The following is a 14,754-nucleotide window of genomic DNA, read 5'->3' as shown; positions in this document are numbered from 1 at the left end:
GATGATGGTGCAGACTCCACGGCAGACCGGAAATCATTGCCCCTCCCCACGGAGCTGTACAGTCCCATCACGTCGGATGAGGAGTACCTGAGCCCCCTCGAGGACCCCATCGATTTGACGTACAAGGGGAGACAGGCCCTGAGGCTACCAGAGAACCAACTGAGTATCATAGAGACCCACTTCAGAGCTCCACCCAGTTTTCAGGTTGGTGCAAACTGAACCCCCTCCCCACACTATCGCCATGTGGAATGTTCCGGCAGCTGCCCGCTGGATTGGGGAATGGTATTATCGATTGGCTGTCAGGTGTACAAGCAGGAGTAGACCACTCAGCCTATCCAGTCCATGCTATTATTCAATGTGATAGCGAGCTTTGAGAAGATTTGTAGCTCAGCTTGAGGTTCTGGATGTAGGTTTGCTCGCTGAGCTGGAAGGTTCGTTTTCATATGTTTCGTCATCCTACTAGGTAACATTTTCAGTGAGTCTCCGGTGAAGCACTGGTGATAGTGAACGGCTTTCTATTTATGTGTTTAGGTTTCCTTGGGTTGGTGATGTCATTTCCTGTGGTGATGTAATTTGCTGTTCTTTTTCTCAGGGGGTGGTAAATGGGGTCCAAGTCAATGTGTTTGTTGATAGAGTTCCGGTTGGAATGCCATGATTCTAGGAGTTCCCGTGCATGTCTCTGTTTAGCCTGTCCTAGGATGGATGTGTTGTCCCAGTCGAAATGGTGTCCTTCCTTATCCTTATGTAAGGATACTAGTGAGAGAGGGTCATGTCGTTTTGTGGCTAGTTGGTGTTCATGTATCCTGGTGGCTAGTTTTCTGCCTGTTTGCTCAATGTAGTGTTTGTTACAGTCCTTGCACAGTATTTTGTAAATGACATTAGTTTTGCTTGTTGTCTGTATAGGGTCTTTCAAGTTCATTTGCTGCTCTTTTAGTGTGTTGGTGGGTTTGAGGGCTACCGTGATGCCAAGGATATCTGAGTAGTCTGGCAGTCATTTCTGAGATGTCTTTGATGTAGGGGAGAGTGGCTAGGGTTTCTGGATGCGGTTTGTCTGCTTGTTTGCGTTTGTTGCTGAAAAATCAGCAGACTGTGTTCATTGGGTACCCATTGTTTTTGAATACACAGTATAGGTGATTTTCCTCTGCTCTGCGTAGTTCCTCTGCACTGCAGTGTGTGTTGGCTCGTTGAAATAATGTTCTGATGCAGCTTCGTTTGTGGGTGTTGGGATGATTGCTTCTGTAGTTCAGTATTTGGTCTGTATGTATTGTTTTCCTGTAGACGCTGGTTTGAAGTTCCCCATTGGCTGTTCGCTCTACTGTGACACCTAGGAATGGCAGTTTGTTGTTGTTTTCCTCCACTTTAGTGAAGTTTATGCCAATAAGGGTATTATTGATGGTCTTGAAGGTTTCCTCTAATTTGTTCTGTTTTGTGATTACAAAGGTGTCAACCACATAGCGGACCCAGAGTTTGGGTTGGATGGTTGGCAGAGCTGTTTGCTCAAGTCTCTGCATTACTGTCTCTGCTAAGAACCCTGATATCGGAAATCCCATGGGTGTCCCGTTGCTTTGTCTGTAGGTTTTGTTGTTGAAGGTGAAGTGGGTGATAAGGCATAGGACCACTAGCTTGATGATACTGTCCTTGCAGATGAAGTTGGTGGTGTTTGGTGTATGTGTCTTTGGGCCTTCTATTAGTGTAATCAGAGTTTCCTTGGCCAGGTTGATGTTGATGGATGTAAACAGGGCTGTTACATCAAAGGAGACCATTAGTTCATCCTCTTCTATCTTGGTGTCTTTGATGGTCTTCAGGAATTCTTGGGTGGAGTGGATAGAGTGTTGTGAGTCTTCTACTAAGTGTTTTAGTCTTTGGTGTAGCTCCTTGGCTAATCTGTACGCTGGTGTTCCAGGTAGCGAGACTATGGGTCTGGGGGGGGGGGCACCTGGTTTATGAATTTTGGGTAATCCATAGATGTGTGGTTTTCTGGATCCGTTTGGTTTCATTTTTTGGAAGTCTGTCTTACTTAATTCTCCAGATTTCTTAAGTTTTTTTTGAGTAGGGCTGTGATTCGGTTCTCTAGTTGTGGAGTTGGGTCTATCACCACCTGTTGGTAAGTGTCAGTATCTGCAAGTAGTGCATTTGCTTTCTCAATGTAGTCTGTTCGGTTTAAAATGACTGTCAACCGTTCTAGTCTGCAGATAGGAAACAATGCTTTTATCTTTTTGGAGTCCTTCTAGTGCTTTCCTTTCTTTTGTATTGAGTGTGTTTCTTTCCTTTTTCCTGCTTAATGCTGGTGCGACTGTCTGTCGGGTTTCCTCTGTGAGTTGGTTGTATTAGATTAGATTCCCTACAGTGTGGAAACAGGCCCATCAAGTCCACACCGACACCTAGACCCATTCCCCTACATTTATCCCTAACTAATGCACCTCGCACTATGGGCAATTTAGTATGGCCAATCCACCCAACCTGCACATCTTTGGACTGTGGGAGGAAACCAGAGCACCCGGAGGAAACCCACACAGTCACGGGGAGAACGTGCAAACTCCACACAGACAGTCACCCGAGGTTGGAAATCGAACCTGGGACTCTGGTGCTGTGAGGCAGCAGCACTAACCACTGAGCCACCGTGCCATCCATCTTTCAGTGTTGTTTCTAATACTGCTAAGAAATCTACTTGTCTGCATCCTGGAAGTTGTAATTTAATCCTCTTACTAAGATGGCTTTTTCAGTGACTGTTAAGGGTGGGTCAGATAAGTTTTTTTATCCATGTTTCTAGGTTGTCTGTGTTGTTATTTTGTGTGAGTTTGTTGAGGTCTAGTTCATTTGTTTTCTTTGTTTGCCGCTGTCTAACGTCTGTGTTTGTTGTACTGTGTCAGTCCATTCATGGTCTGTCGTGTTAGTGATTAAGTTTTTTGGTGCAAAATTTCCCACTTGTATTTACAGAGTCTGTTGTGGGCAGCTTTAATAATTTCTCTAAGCATTCTGCGGCCGTTTTGCTCTGCTATTCTTTTGGTTAGTGGGATGTTAAGGGGAGGTTTGTGTTGAAGACATTTCGGTAGGACCTGTCTCCTTCGGCATTCGTGCAGGAAGTACAGCTGTTCATGGGTGGTGCTCTGTCGGATGGCGTTGGTTTCCCATTTTTGGACCAGTTTTAGCGTATTGCGCCTAGAGGTGATAGCGAGTTTGGAGAAGATTTGTAGCTCAGGTTGAGGTTCTGGATGTAGGTTTGCTCAATGAGCTGGAGCTCACTAACATTCACAAACCAGGAGCCCCCCTTAGACCCATAGTCTCGCTACCCGGAACACCAACGTACAGATTAAGTCACTCAGACCTCTTGGCATCATGGTAGCCCACAAACCCACCAACACACTAAAACAGCAGCTAATGACCTTGAAAGACCCCATACAGACAAAAAACAAAACAAACATCATTTACAAAATACCTTGCAAGGACTGTAACAAACACTATATTGGACAAACAGGCAGAAATCTAGCCACCAGGATACATGAACATCAACTAGCCACAAAACGACATGACCCTCTCGCACTAGTATCCTTACATACAAATAAGGAAGGACACCACTTCAATTGGGACAACACATTCATCCTAGGACAAGCCAAACAGAGACACACATAAGAATTCCTAGAAGCATGGCATTCCAACTGGAACTCTATCAACAAATATATTGACTTGGATCCCATTTACCACCCCCTGAGAAAAAGAACAGGAAGTGACATCACTACAGGACATGATATTTACGAGCCCAAGGAAACCTAAACACATAAATAGAAAGCTAGTCACTAACACCAGTGCTTCACCGGAGATTCTCACTGATGATGTTATCTAGTATGGTGATGAAATGTCTGAAAATAAACCTTCCAGCTCAGCGAGCAAACCTACACCCAGAACCTAATGTGACCATGGCTGATCTGATCATCCCCAACTCCACTCTCCTGCCTTTTCCCCTCAATTTCCTTCTATCTGTCTGTCCTGGCCTTAGTGACTGAGCCTCGATAGCCCTCCGCCACTCCCCCTCCCTACCCCACAGATTCACTCACCCCTCCGGAGTGAAGAAATTCCCCTTCATCTCTGTCTAAAATGGGTGCCCCCTTACTCTGAGATGATGCCTGTCTGATCCTAGACTCTCCCCCGAGGGAAAACCACCTCTCCACATCCCTCCCTAAGAATCTCATATGTTTCGACAAGGTCACCTCTCATTCTTCCTAACTCCAGTGTGGTCTGACTGGTGCTCTGTACAATCTTAGCAAAACCTCCCTACTTTTATACTCCATTCCCTTTGAAATAAAGGTCAACATTCTATTGACCTTTCCTGCTATCCAGTGAATTTGGATGAATTTAGATTTTTATGATTCACGCACAAAGAATCCTAAATCCCTCTGTGCTGGAACTTGCTGCAATCTTTCCCAATTTAGATAATATTCACATACAACAATCCTACTCCTCACCCCAATTCTCAAAAGACACTGACACTCACACATACTCTCACACACACTGTCTCACACAAACAACACATTTCACCCCTTTCACTGATATATACCCCGCCATCAGTGTAAAGCTCTCTGTGATCATTGGGAAAAGTTTAATACGTCATGTAAAAGACCAGGGAGGGATGAATTTCTGGATCTGTCTCTTGCCTGCTGTGTGTTCCCTGACTGGAACCCATTGACTGGTCTCTGTGTCTATCTGTAGGTGCCACTGAATGACCAAGTCGCAGTGGAAGGACAGAACATCAGTCTAACCGTGTGTGTGCTTGGACAGCCGAAGCCTATCATTTACTGGTGAGTGAGATTGAGCTCAGAGCACATGACCCAGCCTCTTCCCCATGTCCCTGCTCCGGTCACGACTCCGATTACATCCTGATATCGCAATCATTTCCGAACCCAATGTGCACAGATCTGTATGCACTCACACACTGGCACACGCACCAACACACACACACTGACACACCAACACACACACACACACTCTCTCACACACACACACTCTCTCTCTCACACACACACTCACTCTCTCTCAAACGTACACACTCTCTCACACACACACTCACACAAGCTGAAAAATCACATTGACAAGCTCACACCCAAATGAATTCTAACAGAGCCACGCATCATTGGGGTCTTGTCAGCGGGTGCTCCTCCCAATGCCCCTGTGCCCCTGACACCTCCCTTCCCCCCGCCATTCGGAGAATCCTCCGCCCCCACAGTATAACTGCTGTCAAATTTTCCCTGGATAGGCTGAGAAACCGGGAGCCGGTGAAAAGTGACAGCCGCCATTACGTGCTGGAGGGGGAGAACGGGCGGTTCCATTTGAACATTGTGGCTGTGCAGAGGGCGGATTCTGGAATGTATACTTGTAAGGCCATCAACGAGTACGGAACAAAACAGTGTGACGGCAAGCTGGAGGTCAAAGGTGAGCGAGAGCCACACCATGGGACCATGGGCCTGATTCACTCAATCCACCGTATAACTCCCATTGGCCTTGTGTGGCTCGGAGCTTGGATTTAGTATGGTTCCAATGGACGGAGGGCCCTTCAGAGAGTGTAATTGACGAGAGGTGGTTTCCCCTTAGGGGAGAGTCTAGGATCAAAAAGGCATCATCTCAGAGTAAGGGGGCACCCATTTTAGACAGAGATGAAGGGGAATTTCTTCTCCTCGAGGGGAGTGAATCTGTGGGGTAGGGAGGGAGAGCAGCGGGGGGTGCTGTCGGGCTCAGTCACTAAGGCCAGGACAGACAGATGGAAGGGAATCGAGGAGAAAAGGCAGGAGAGTGGATGGGGATGATCAGATCAGTATGGATTTTGCAAAAGATGTTAAATGCAGAGACTCCCCAGCCCCGGCACCCCCAGGGGTCAGTATTTGGCTCTTTGCTGTTCCTGCTACATGGGATAAGTGGAGGGTATTAAGGTCACCTCGTTCATATTTGCAGATGACACTAAAGGTGTGAGGAAAGAGGGGAGTGATGAACCTCAGGAAGACCTTGGAAAACTGACAAAATGGCCAGAGAGGGGAATGTAACACTTGATGTTTGAAGTAATTTGCTCCAAATGCAAGAACACAGAAAAGCAACATAAACAATTCTAAACAGGGCTTCACAAACAGGGAAACCTGCAGGAGCAAGTACAGGGGTTAGCACTGCTCCCCCACAGCGCCAGGGACCCGGGTTCGATTCCCACCTCGGGTGACTATCTGTGTGGAGTTTGCACATTCTCCTCATGTCTGTGTGGGTTTCTGCCCACAGTCCCAACGATGTGCAGGTTAGGGCGGGGTGGCCATACTAAATTACCCATAGTGTCCAGGAATGAACTCTCTGCCTCAGAAGACAGTGGGGGTGGGGTCATTGAATATATTTAAGAAGGAGGTGGACAGATTTCTGTCTGGTGGTGGAGGGGGTGGATCCGAGGGGGATTCCATGTGTGTGGGGAGGGGCGGGTGTGCAGATGAGAATGTGCAATTGGGAAAGTAAACTGTTCCAAATCCTATTGAATAGTGCAGCTGGCTTGAGGGGCTGAATGGCCTACACTTGTTCCAAATCTGTAAATTTATATGTAAATGAAATGAGTCTTGATGATATAACAATGCTCACTGTCCCTTTGACAATGCTGTCAGTTTAATGAGATTATTTTGTCCTTGGGTTTTTTTTGAGACACATTATAAAGGCAGAGATGCGGGGGGCTCTGAAAGAGCATGGTTTAACAATGGCAGGGGAATGGCCAGTTCTCCCAATTCAGGTTTATTCTAGTTATAGAGTCATAGAGATGTACAGCACGGAAACAGACCCTTCGGTCCAACCCGTCCATGCCAACCAGATATCCCAACCCAATCTAGTCCCACCTGCCAGCACCCGGCCCATATCCCTCCAAACCTTTCCTATTCATATACCCATCCAAATGCTTCTTAAATGTTGCAATTGTACCAGCCTCCACCACATCCTCTGACAGCTCATTCCATACACGTACCTCCCTCTGCGTGAAAAAGTTGCCCCTTAGGTCTCTTTTATATCTTTCCCTTCTCACCGTAAATCTATGCCCTCTAGTTCTGGACTCCCCCACACCAGGGAAAGGACTTTGTCTATTTATCCTATCTATGCCCCTCATAATTTTGTAAACCTCTATAAGGTCACCCCTCAGCCTCCGACGCTCCAGGGAAAACAGCCCCAGCCTGTTCAGCCTCTCCCTGTAGCTCAGTTCCTCCAACCCTGGCAACATCCTTGTAAGTATTTTCTGAACCCTTTCAAGTTTCACAACATCTTTCCGATAGGAAGGAGACCAGAATTGCACGCAATATTCCAACAGGGGCCTAACCAATGTCCTGTACAACGCAACATGACCTCCCAACTCCTGTACTCAATACTCTGGCCAATAAAGGAAAGCATACCAAACGCCTTCTTCACTATCCTATCTATCTGCGACTCCACTTTCAAGGAGCTATGAACCTGCACTCCAAGGTCTCTTTGTTCAGCAACACTCCCTAGGACCTTACCATTAAGTGTATAAGTCCTGCTAAGATTTGCTTTCCCAAAATGCAGCACCTCGCATTTATCTGAATTAAACTCCATCTGCCACTTCTCAGCCCATTGGCCCATCTGGTCCAGATCCTGTTGTAATCTGAGGTAACCCTTTTCGTTGTCCACTACACCTCCAATTTTGGTGTCATCTGCAAACTAACTGTAACAGTGAGAAACTGCTGCAGTCCCGAGAAAGGTACCAAGCTTCAACAGATGATTCCTGGCTGACTTGTCTCTCTCTTGCCTGTAAGAACTCATGTTTGAATTTAGCCTTTTGCCAAGGGATGTGTTTAAGGGATGTTACAGGAATTGGATCAGCTCCTTTGTTAAGTTGCCATCTCGGTCAGTTAAGTTTTCCGTGAGTTGTTATTCTAAATTTCGCTTTCTTTAGTTTGTGTTTCTACTGTAGTGTTTAAATAAATTCTGTTTTACTTAAAGCCAAGTGGTTTGACCAGCTGTATCACTCTTGGAATATGCACTTCACATCTACCCTTAAAATAAGAAAACATTAGGGTCTGGGCTACTTTCTTAAAATATTTTGAGGGGGTCGGGCCTGGTCCATAACAGAGGCCCAGGGTTACAGGGAGAGAGAATTCCAGGTTCCCACTGCCCTTCCTGTGAGGATCTGCTTCCTGGAATCATGCCCAGACGTGATCCAGTTTGAATCTAAAGATTGTTCCCCAGCACTCTTGCTCCCTGCTTCCTTGCAGAGTCACAGGCTGGGAAGGGAGTGAGAAGAATACACCATGTAACAGTGAAGAGTTCATTGCTGAGTGGGAACATTTGTGAGATTTCTGGGGGAGCAGCAGGATATTGATGTCCCTGAGGAATACTGGGATGCCTTTGGAAGGAAAGCAGCAGTTTATCTAATTGAAGTGCTTGATTTAATAGTTTATCTAATAGAGGTGATCCAATTAAGGATTCCTGTGAGTTAGACACACAGAAACCGCTCTCTGGTCGGTGGGGGGAGGTGCGATTTGGCAGGGGTGGGGAGATTGGGTGCGGGGAGCAAGTGTGCGGGAGCATAATCTTTAAATTCAAACTGAATCACGTCTGGGCGTGATTCCAGGAAACAGATCCTCACAGGAAGGGCAGTGTGAACCTGGAATTCTCTCTACCTAACTTCCCCTGAAGCACCAGATTCTAAAACTTTTCAAGAGTTGACGGATTTAGTTTAGGAATATTATGACCCCAAACCTCCTCTAATTCTGAAATGTTATCAGTTTTGCTTGGGAATCTATGTCATGATTTTTAACTATGTTAAGATGACTGGCAAAGGCACATGACTTTGGTTTAACATTTAATGAGAAACTGAGAGACCATTAACCATGCAGAAACCCCTGCTAGCTGAAGACCAACTCAACTTTAAACAGGTGCTACAATTGGCTTTAAGATTGGAAAATGGGCAAAGTGGAGCATATGAGTTGTAGGGTATTCCAATGAAATGGACACCCTCCCTAATAGTGTGTGCATGCAGGACTTTGACTAATGCAGAGAGTAAATATGCCCAGGTAGGGAATGAAGACTTGGGGGCCATATTTGGAGTTGGGAGGTTCCACCAATACCTTTTGCAGGTGTAATTTTGTAATTGTAATAGACTACAGAGCTCTGCTAGATTTACAATGCCACCCATAGCTTCAGGCCAAATTAAATGGTTGGCTCTAATTGTCAGTGCATATAAATACAAGTTACAACACCATCTGGGAGGCCAAGTAGCAAATGTGGATGCATTGTGCTGCTTCCCACTGGCAGATACACCAGCAGTGGTACTACCTCTGGAAGTGAGCATAATGATTTGAAATTTTCTGGACACATGTCCTGTCACAGCTAACAATGTCAGACTTTGCAGATATATCCAGAGCTGGCAAAACCGAAACAGCTGGTGTTGGGTGAAACTAAAGTGTGATCCCAACCAGAATAATAACCGTTTTGGACTCAGAGAGACCAGATCATAGTAGAGGATGGCAAATTATTATGGGCAGTAGGAGGGATTGTCCCAAGCAAAAGTCATTGCCAGATACTGGCTGAAGTCCACCACAGTCATCCAGGAGTTTCCAAAGTGAAGGTGTTGGTGAAAAGTTATGATTGATGACCTGGATTGACCTGGATGACATGACCACTTTGGTAGGGCAGTGCTCAGAATGCTAACAAGAACACAAGTTGCCACCACCAACTCCTCCACATTTATGGAAATAGCTGTGTATACCCTGGACTTGATTAAACGTTGACTGTGCAGATCCTTTCTGGAACAGTCTAGGTCAGTCTGAGTTGGTCTAGGCTGGCTTGGGTCAGTGTGGGTCAGTCTACATTGGTCTGGGGTCGGGTCACCCTGGGATCAGGTCAGCGATGTACACACCATGGTCCCTATGACATTGCAGCCACGCCTGGAGAAACTTGATTCACTTCAGGGTCGTTTCATGTCCGTTATCGTCTGCAGCTCCCAGCCGCTAACCTGGGCATGTTGCTGCTGTGGGTAGCTCTGTGTTTGACCTGTGTGAGTAAATGACTCTGTTCATGTGGGTATAGTGATGGAAATGTGTTGCTGGAAAAGCGCAGCAGGTCAGGCAGCATCTAGGGAACAGGAGAATCGACGTTTCGGGCATAAGCCCTTCCTGAAGAAGGGCTTATGCCCGAAACGTCGATTCTCCTGTTCCCTAGATGCTGCCTGACCTGCTGCGCTTTTCCAGCAACACATTTCCATCTCTGATCTCCAGCATCTGCAGACCTCACTTTCTCCATGTGGGTATAGTGTCATGTTTGTGACTGTTCATGTTTTAGTTTTGTGTCTGTATGTCAGTGAGTTTGTGTTGGTAACTGTCTCTGAAATGTGTGAGACTGTGTCACTCTGACAGTGAACACAGCAAAAGAGTGTCACTCTGATAGTGGACATAGAGAGGGAGTGTCACTCTGATAGTGAACACAGAGAGGGAGTGTCACTCTGAGGATATTGTGAAACCTGAAAGGGTTCAGAAAAGATTTACAAGGATGTTGCCAGGGTTGGAGGGTTTGAGCTATAGGGAGAGGCTGAACAGGCTGGGGCTGTTTTCCCTGGAGCGTAAGAGGCTGAGGGGTGACCTCATAGAGGTTTATAAAATCATGAGGGACATGGATAGGGTAAATACACAAGGTCTTTTCCCTGGGATGGGATAGTCCAGAACTAGAGGGCATAGGTTTAGGGTGAGAGGGGAAAGATATAAAAGGGACCTCAGGGGCAACTTTTTCATGCAGAGGGTAGTACATGTATGGAATGAGCTGCCAGAGGAAGTGGTGGAGGCTGGTACAATTATAACATTTAAAAGGCATTTGGATGAGTATATGAATAGGAAGGGTTTGGAGGGATATGGGTCGGGTGCTGGCAGGTGGGACTAGATTGGGTTGGGATACCTGGTCGGCATGGACGGGTTGGACCGAAGGGTCTGTTTCCGTGCTGTTCATCTCTCTGACTTTTTGACTTTGTGATAGTGAGCATAGTGAGTGTGTCACTCTGATAGTAAGCACAATGAGAGTGTCACTCTGATAGTGAGTACAGCAGGAGTGCACTCTGATAGTAAGCACAATGAAAGTGTCACTGATAGTGAGCACAGCAAGAGTGTCACTCTGATAGTGAGTACAGCAGGAGTGCACTCTGATAGTGAACACAGCAAGAGTGTCACTCTGAAAGTGAGCACAGCAGGAGTGCATTCTGATAGTAAGCACAGCAAGAGTGTCACCCTGATAGTGAGCACAGCAAGAGTGTCACTCTGATAGTGAGCACAGCAAAAGTGCACTCTGATAGTGAACACAGCTAGAGTATCACTCTGATAGTGAGCACAGCAAGAGTGTCACTCTGATAGTGAACACAGCAAGAGTGTCACTCTGATAGCACAGCAAAAGTGCACTCTGATAGTGAGCACAATGAGAATGTCACTCTGTTTGTGAGCACAGCAAGAGTGTCACTCTGTTTGTGAGCACAGCAAGAGTGACACTCTGATAGTGAGCACAGCAAGAGTGTCACTCTGATAGTGAACACAGCAAGAGTTTCACTCTGATGTTGAGCACAGCAAAAGTGCACTCTGATAGTAAGCACAATGAGAGTATAACTCTGATAGTGAGCACAGCAAGAGTGTCACTCTGATAGTGAACACAGCAAGAGTGTCATTCTGATAGTGAGCACAGCAAGAGTGTCACTCTGATAGTGAGCACAGCAAGAGTGTCACAGATACTGAGCACAGTAAAAGTGCACTCTGATAGCACAATGAGAGAGTGTTTTTCTGTTAGTGAGCACAGAGAGAGAGTGTCACTCTAATGGTGAGTACAGTGAATGTGCACTCTGGTAGTGAGCACAGCTAGAGTGTCACTCTGATAGTAAGCACAGCAAATGTGCACCCTGATAGTGAGCACAGTGAGTGTATCACTCTAATAGTGAGCACAGCGAGGGTGCACTCTGATAGTGAGTACAGCAGGAGTGCACTCTGATAGTGAACACAGAAAGTGTCACTCTGATAGTGAGCACAGCAAGAGTGTCACTCTGATATTGAGCACAGCAAAAGTGCACTCTGACAGTGAACACAGCAAGAGTGTCACTCTGATAGGGAGCACAATGAGAGTGTCCCAGAGTGTCCGAATAGTCCCAGAGACGTAGAGGAAAGGATAGCAAAGATGATTCTCGATAGGAGTGAGAGAGGCAGGGTAGTTGTCATGGAGGACTTCAACTATCCAAATATTGACTGGGAACACTACAGTACGAGTACTATAGATGGGTCAGTTTTTGTCCAGTGTGTGCTGGAGGGCTTCCTGACACAGTATGTAGACAGACCTACAAGGGGCGAAGCCACATTAGATTTAGTACTGGGTAACAAGCCTGGCCAGATGTTAGACTTGGAAGTAGGTGAGCACTTTGGAGACAGCGATCACAATTCCGTCAGGTTTACTTTAGTGATGGAAAGGGATAGGTGTGCTCCACCGAGGGAAGGAAACTGCAGGGGATGAGCACATTAAAAATGTGGAGCTTATTCAAGGAAAAGCTCCTGTGTATCCTAGATAAGTATGTACCTGTCAGGCAGGGAGGAAGATATAGAACGCGTGAGCCGTGGTTTACTAAGGAAGTGGAATCCCTGGTCAAGAAGAGGAAGAAGGCTTATGTTAGGACAAAATGTGAAAACTCAGGGTGCTTGAGGATTACAAGGAAGTCAGGAAAGACCTAAAAAGAGAGCTCAGAAGAGCCAGGAGGAGACATGAGAAGTTGTTGGCGGATAGGATCAGGGTTAACCCTAAGGCTTTCCATAGGTATGTCAGGAATAAAAGAATGATGAGAGTTAAATTAGGGTCAATCAAGGATAATAGTGGGAAGTTGTGTGTGGAGTCAGAGGAGATAGGGAAGGCACTAAATAAATATTTTTCGACAGTGTTCACTGTAGAAAATGAAAATGTTGGCGAGGAAGATACAGAGATACTTGCATCTAGACTAGAAGAGATTGAGGTTCACAAGGAAGAGGTATCAGAAATACTGCAGAGAGTGAAAATAGACAAGTCCCCTGGGCCAGATGGGATTTATCCTTGGATCCTCTGGGAAGCAAGGGAAGAGATTGCCGAACCTTTGGCAGTGATCTTCAAATCATAATTGTCTACAGGAATAGTGCCTGAGGACTGGAGGACAGCAAATGTAGTTCCCTTGTTCAAAGAGGGTAGGAGAGACAACACTGGTAATTACAGACCAGTGAGTCTCACTTCAGTTGTTAGTAAAGTGTTGGAAAAGGTTTTTATCTTAGCCTGCTGGACCAACTTTCCTCATTCCTGAAGAAGGGCTAATGCCCGAAACGTCGATTCTCCTGTTCCCTAGATGCTGTCTGACCTGCTACGCTTTTCCAGCAACACATTTCCATCTCCTGTTGGAAAAGGTTATAAGAGATAGGATTTATAATCATCTAGAAAAGAATAATCTGATCAGGGACAGTCAGCACGGTTTTGTGAAGGGTAGGTCATGCCTAACGAAGCTTATTGAGCTTTTTGACAAAGTGACCAAACAGGCAGATGAGAGTAAACCGGTTGATGTGGTATATATGGATTTCAGCAAAGCATTCGCTAAGGTTCCCCACAGTAGGCTACTATACAAAATGCGGAGGAATGGGATTGTGGGAGACATAGCAGTTTGGATCAGTAATTGGCTTGCTGAAAGAAAAAGGAGGGTTGTAGTTGATGGAACATGTTCATCTTGGTTTCCAGTTACTAGCGTCGTACCGCAAGAGTTGGCGTTGGGTCCACTGCTGTTCGTCATTTTTATAAATGATCTGGATGAGGGCTTAGAAGGGTGAGTTAGTAAATTTGCAGACGACACTAGGTGGAGTTGTGGATAGTGACAAGGGATGTAGTAGGGATCGAGTTCCAGAACCATGAGGTTATGCTACAGCTGTACAAAACTCTGGTACAGCCGCACTTGGAGTATTGTGTACAGTTCTGGTCACCGCATTATAAGAAGGATGTGGAAGCTTTGGAAAGGGTGCAGAGGAGATTTACTAGGATGTTGCCTGGTATGGAAGGAATGTCTTACGAGGATAGGCTGAGGGTCTTGAGCCTGTTCTCATTAGAGAGAAGAAGGTTGAGAAGTGACTTAATAGAGACATACAAGATAATCAGAGGGTGAGATAGGGTGGACTGGGAGAGCCTTTTTCCAAGTATAGGGACGGCAAACACGAGGGGACACAACTTTAAAGTGAGGGGAGATAGGTGTAAGACAGATGTCAGAGGTAGTTTCTTTACTCAAAGAGTAGTAAGGTTATGGAATGCTTTTCCTGCAACAGTAGTAGATTCGCCAAGTTTAAGTGCATTTAAATCCTCATTGGACAGGCATAAGGACGTACATGGAATAGTGTAGGTGGGATGGGCTTCAGATTAGTATGACAGGGCGGCACAACATCGAGGGCTGAAGGGCCTGTACTGCGCTGTAATGTTCTATGTCACTCTGATAGTGAACACAGCAAGAGTGACACTCTGATAGTGAACACCACAAGAGTGTCACTCTGATAGTGAGCACAGCAAGAGTGTCACTCTAATAGTAAGCACAGCAAAAGTGCACTCTGATAGTGAACACAGCAAGAGTGACACTCTGATAGTGAACACCACAAGAGTGTCACTCTGATAGTGAGCACAGCAAGAGTGACACTCTGATAGCATAGTGAGAGAGTGTCTTTCTGATAGTGAGCACAGAGAGACAGTGTCACTCTTATAGTGAGAACAGAGAGAATGTGTCACTCTGTTCGT

The 14,754-nt window shown here is 46.0% G+C and overlaps 1 protein-coding gene across 1 annotated transcript in view; it reads left to right on the top strand.

The window, feature by feature from the left end:
- The window catches only part of LOC122551955 (striated muscle preferentially expressed protein kinase-like), a 267,850-nt gene that overhangs the window by 161,662 nt on the left and 91,434 nt on the right, over positions 1-14,754 (top strand). The window contains exons 5-7 of the mRNA XM_043694526.1: positions 14-204; positions 4,705-4,793; positions 5,249-5,424. Coding sequence (XP_043550461.1) covers positions 14-204; positions 4,705-4,793; positions 5,249-5,424 — 456 coding nt within the window. The remainder of the gene's footprint in view (positions 1-13; positions 205-4,704; positions 4,794-5,248; positions 5,425-14,754) is intronic.

Source organism: Chiloscyllium plagiosum, chromosome 7, assembly GCF_004010195.1.
Source record: "Chiloscyllium plagiosum isolate BGI_BamShark_2017 chromosome 7, ASM401019v2, whole genome shotgun sequence".
NCBI classification, from domain to species: domain Eukaryota; kingdom Metazoa; phylum Chordata; class Chondrichthyes; order Orectolobiformes; family Hemiscylliidae; genus Chiloscyllium; species Chiloscyllium plagiosum.
The sequence above is the reverse complement of the archived record's forward strand: the minus strand, read 5'-3'. Positions and strand labels throughout refer to the sequence as shown.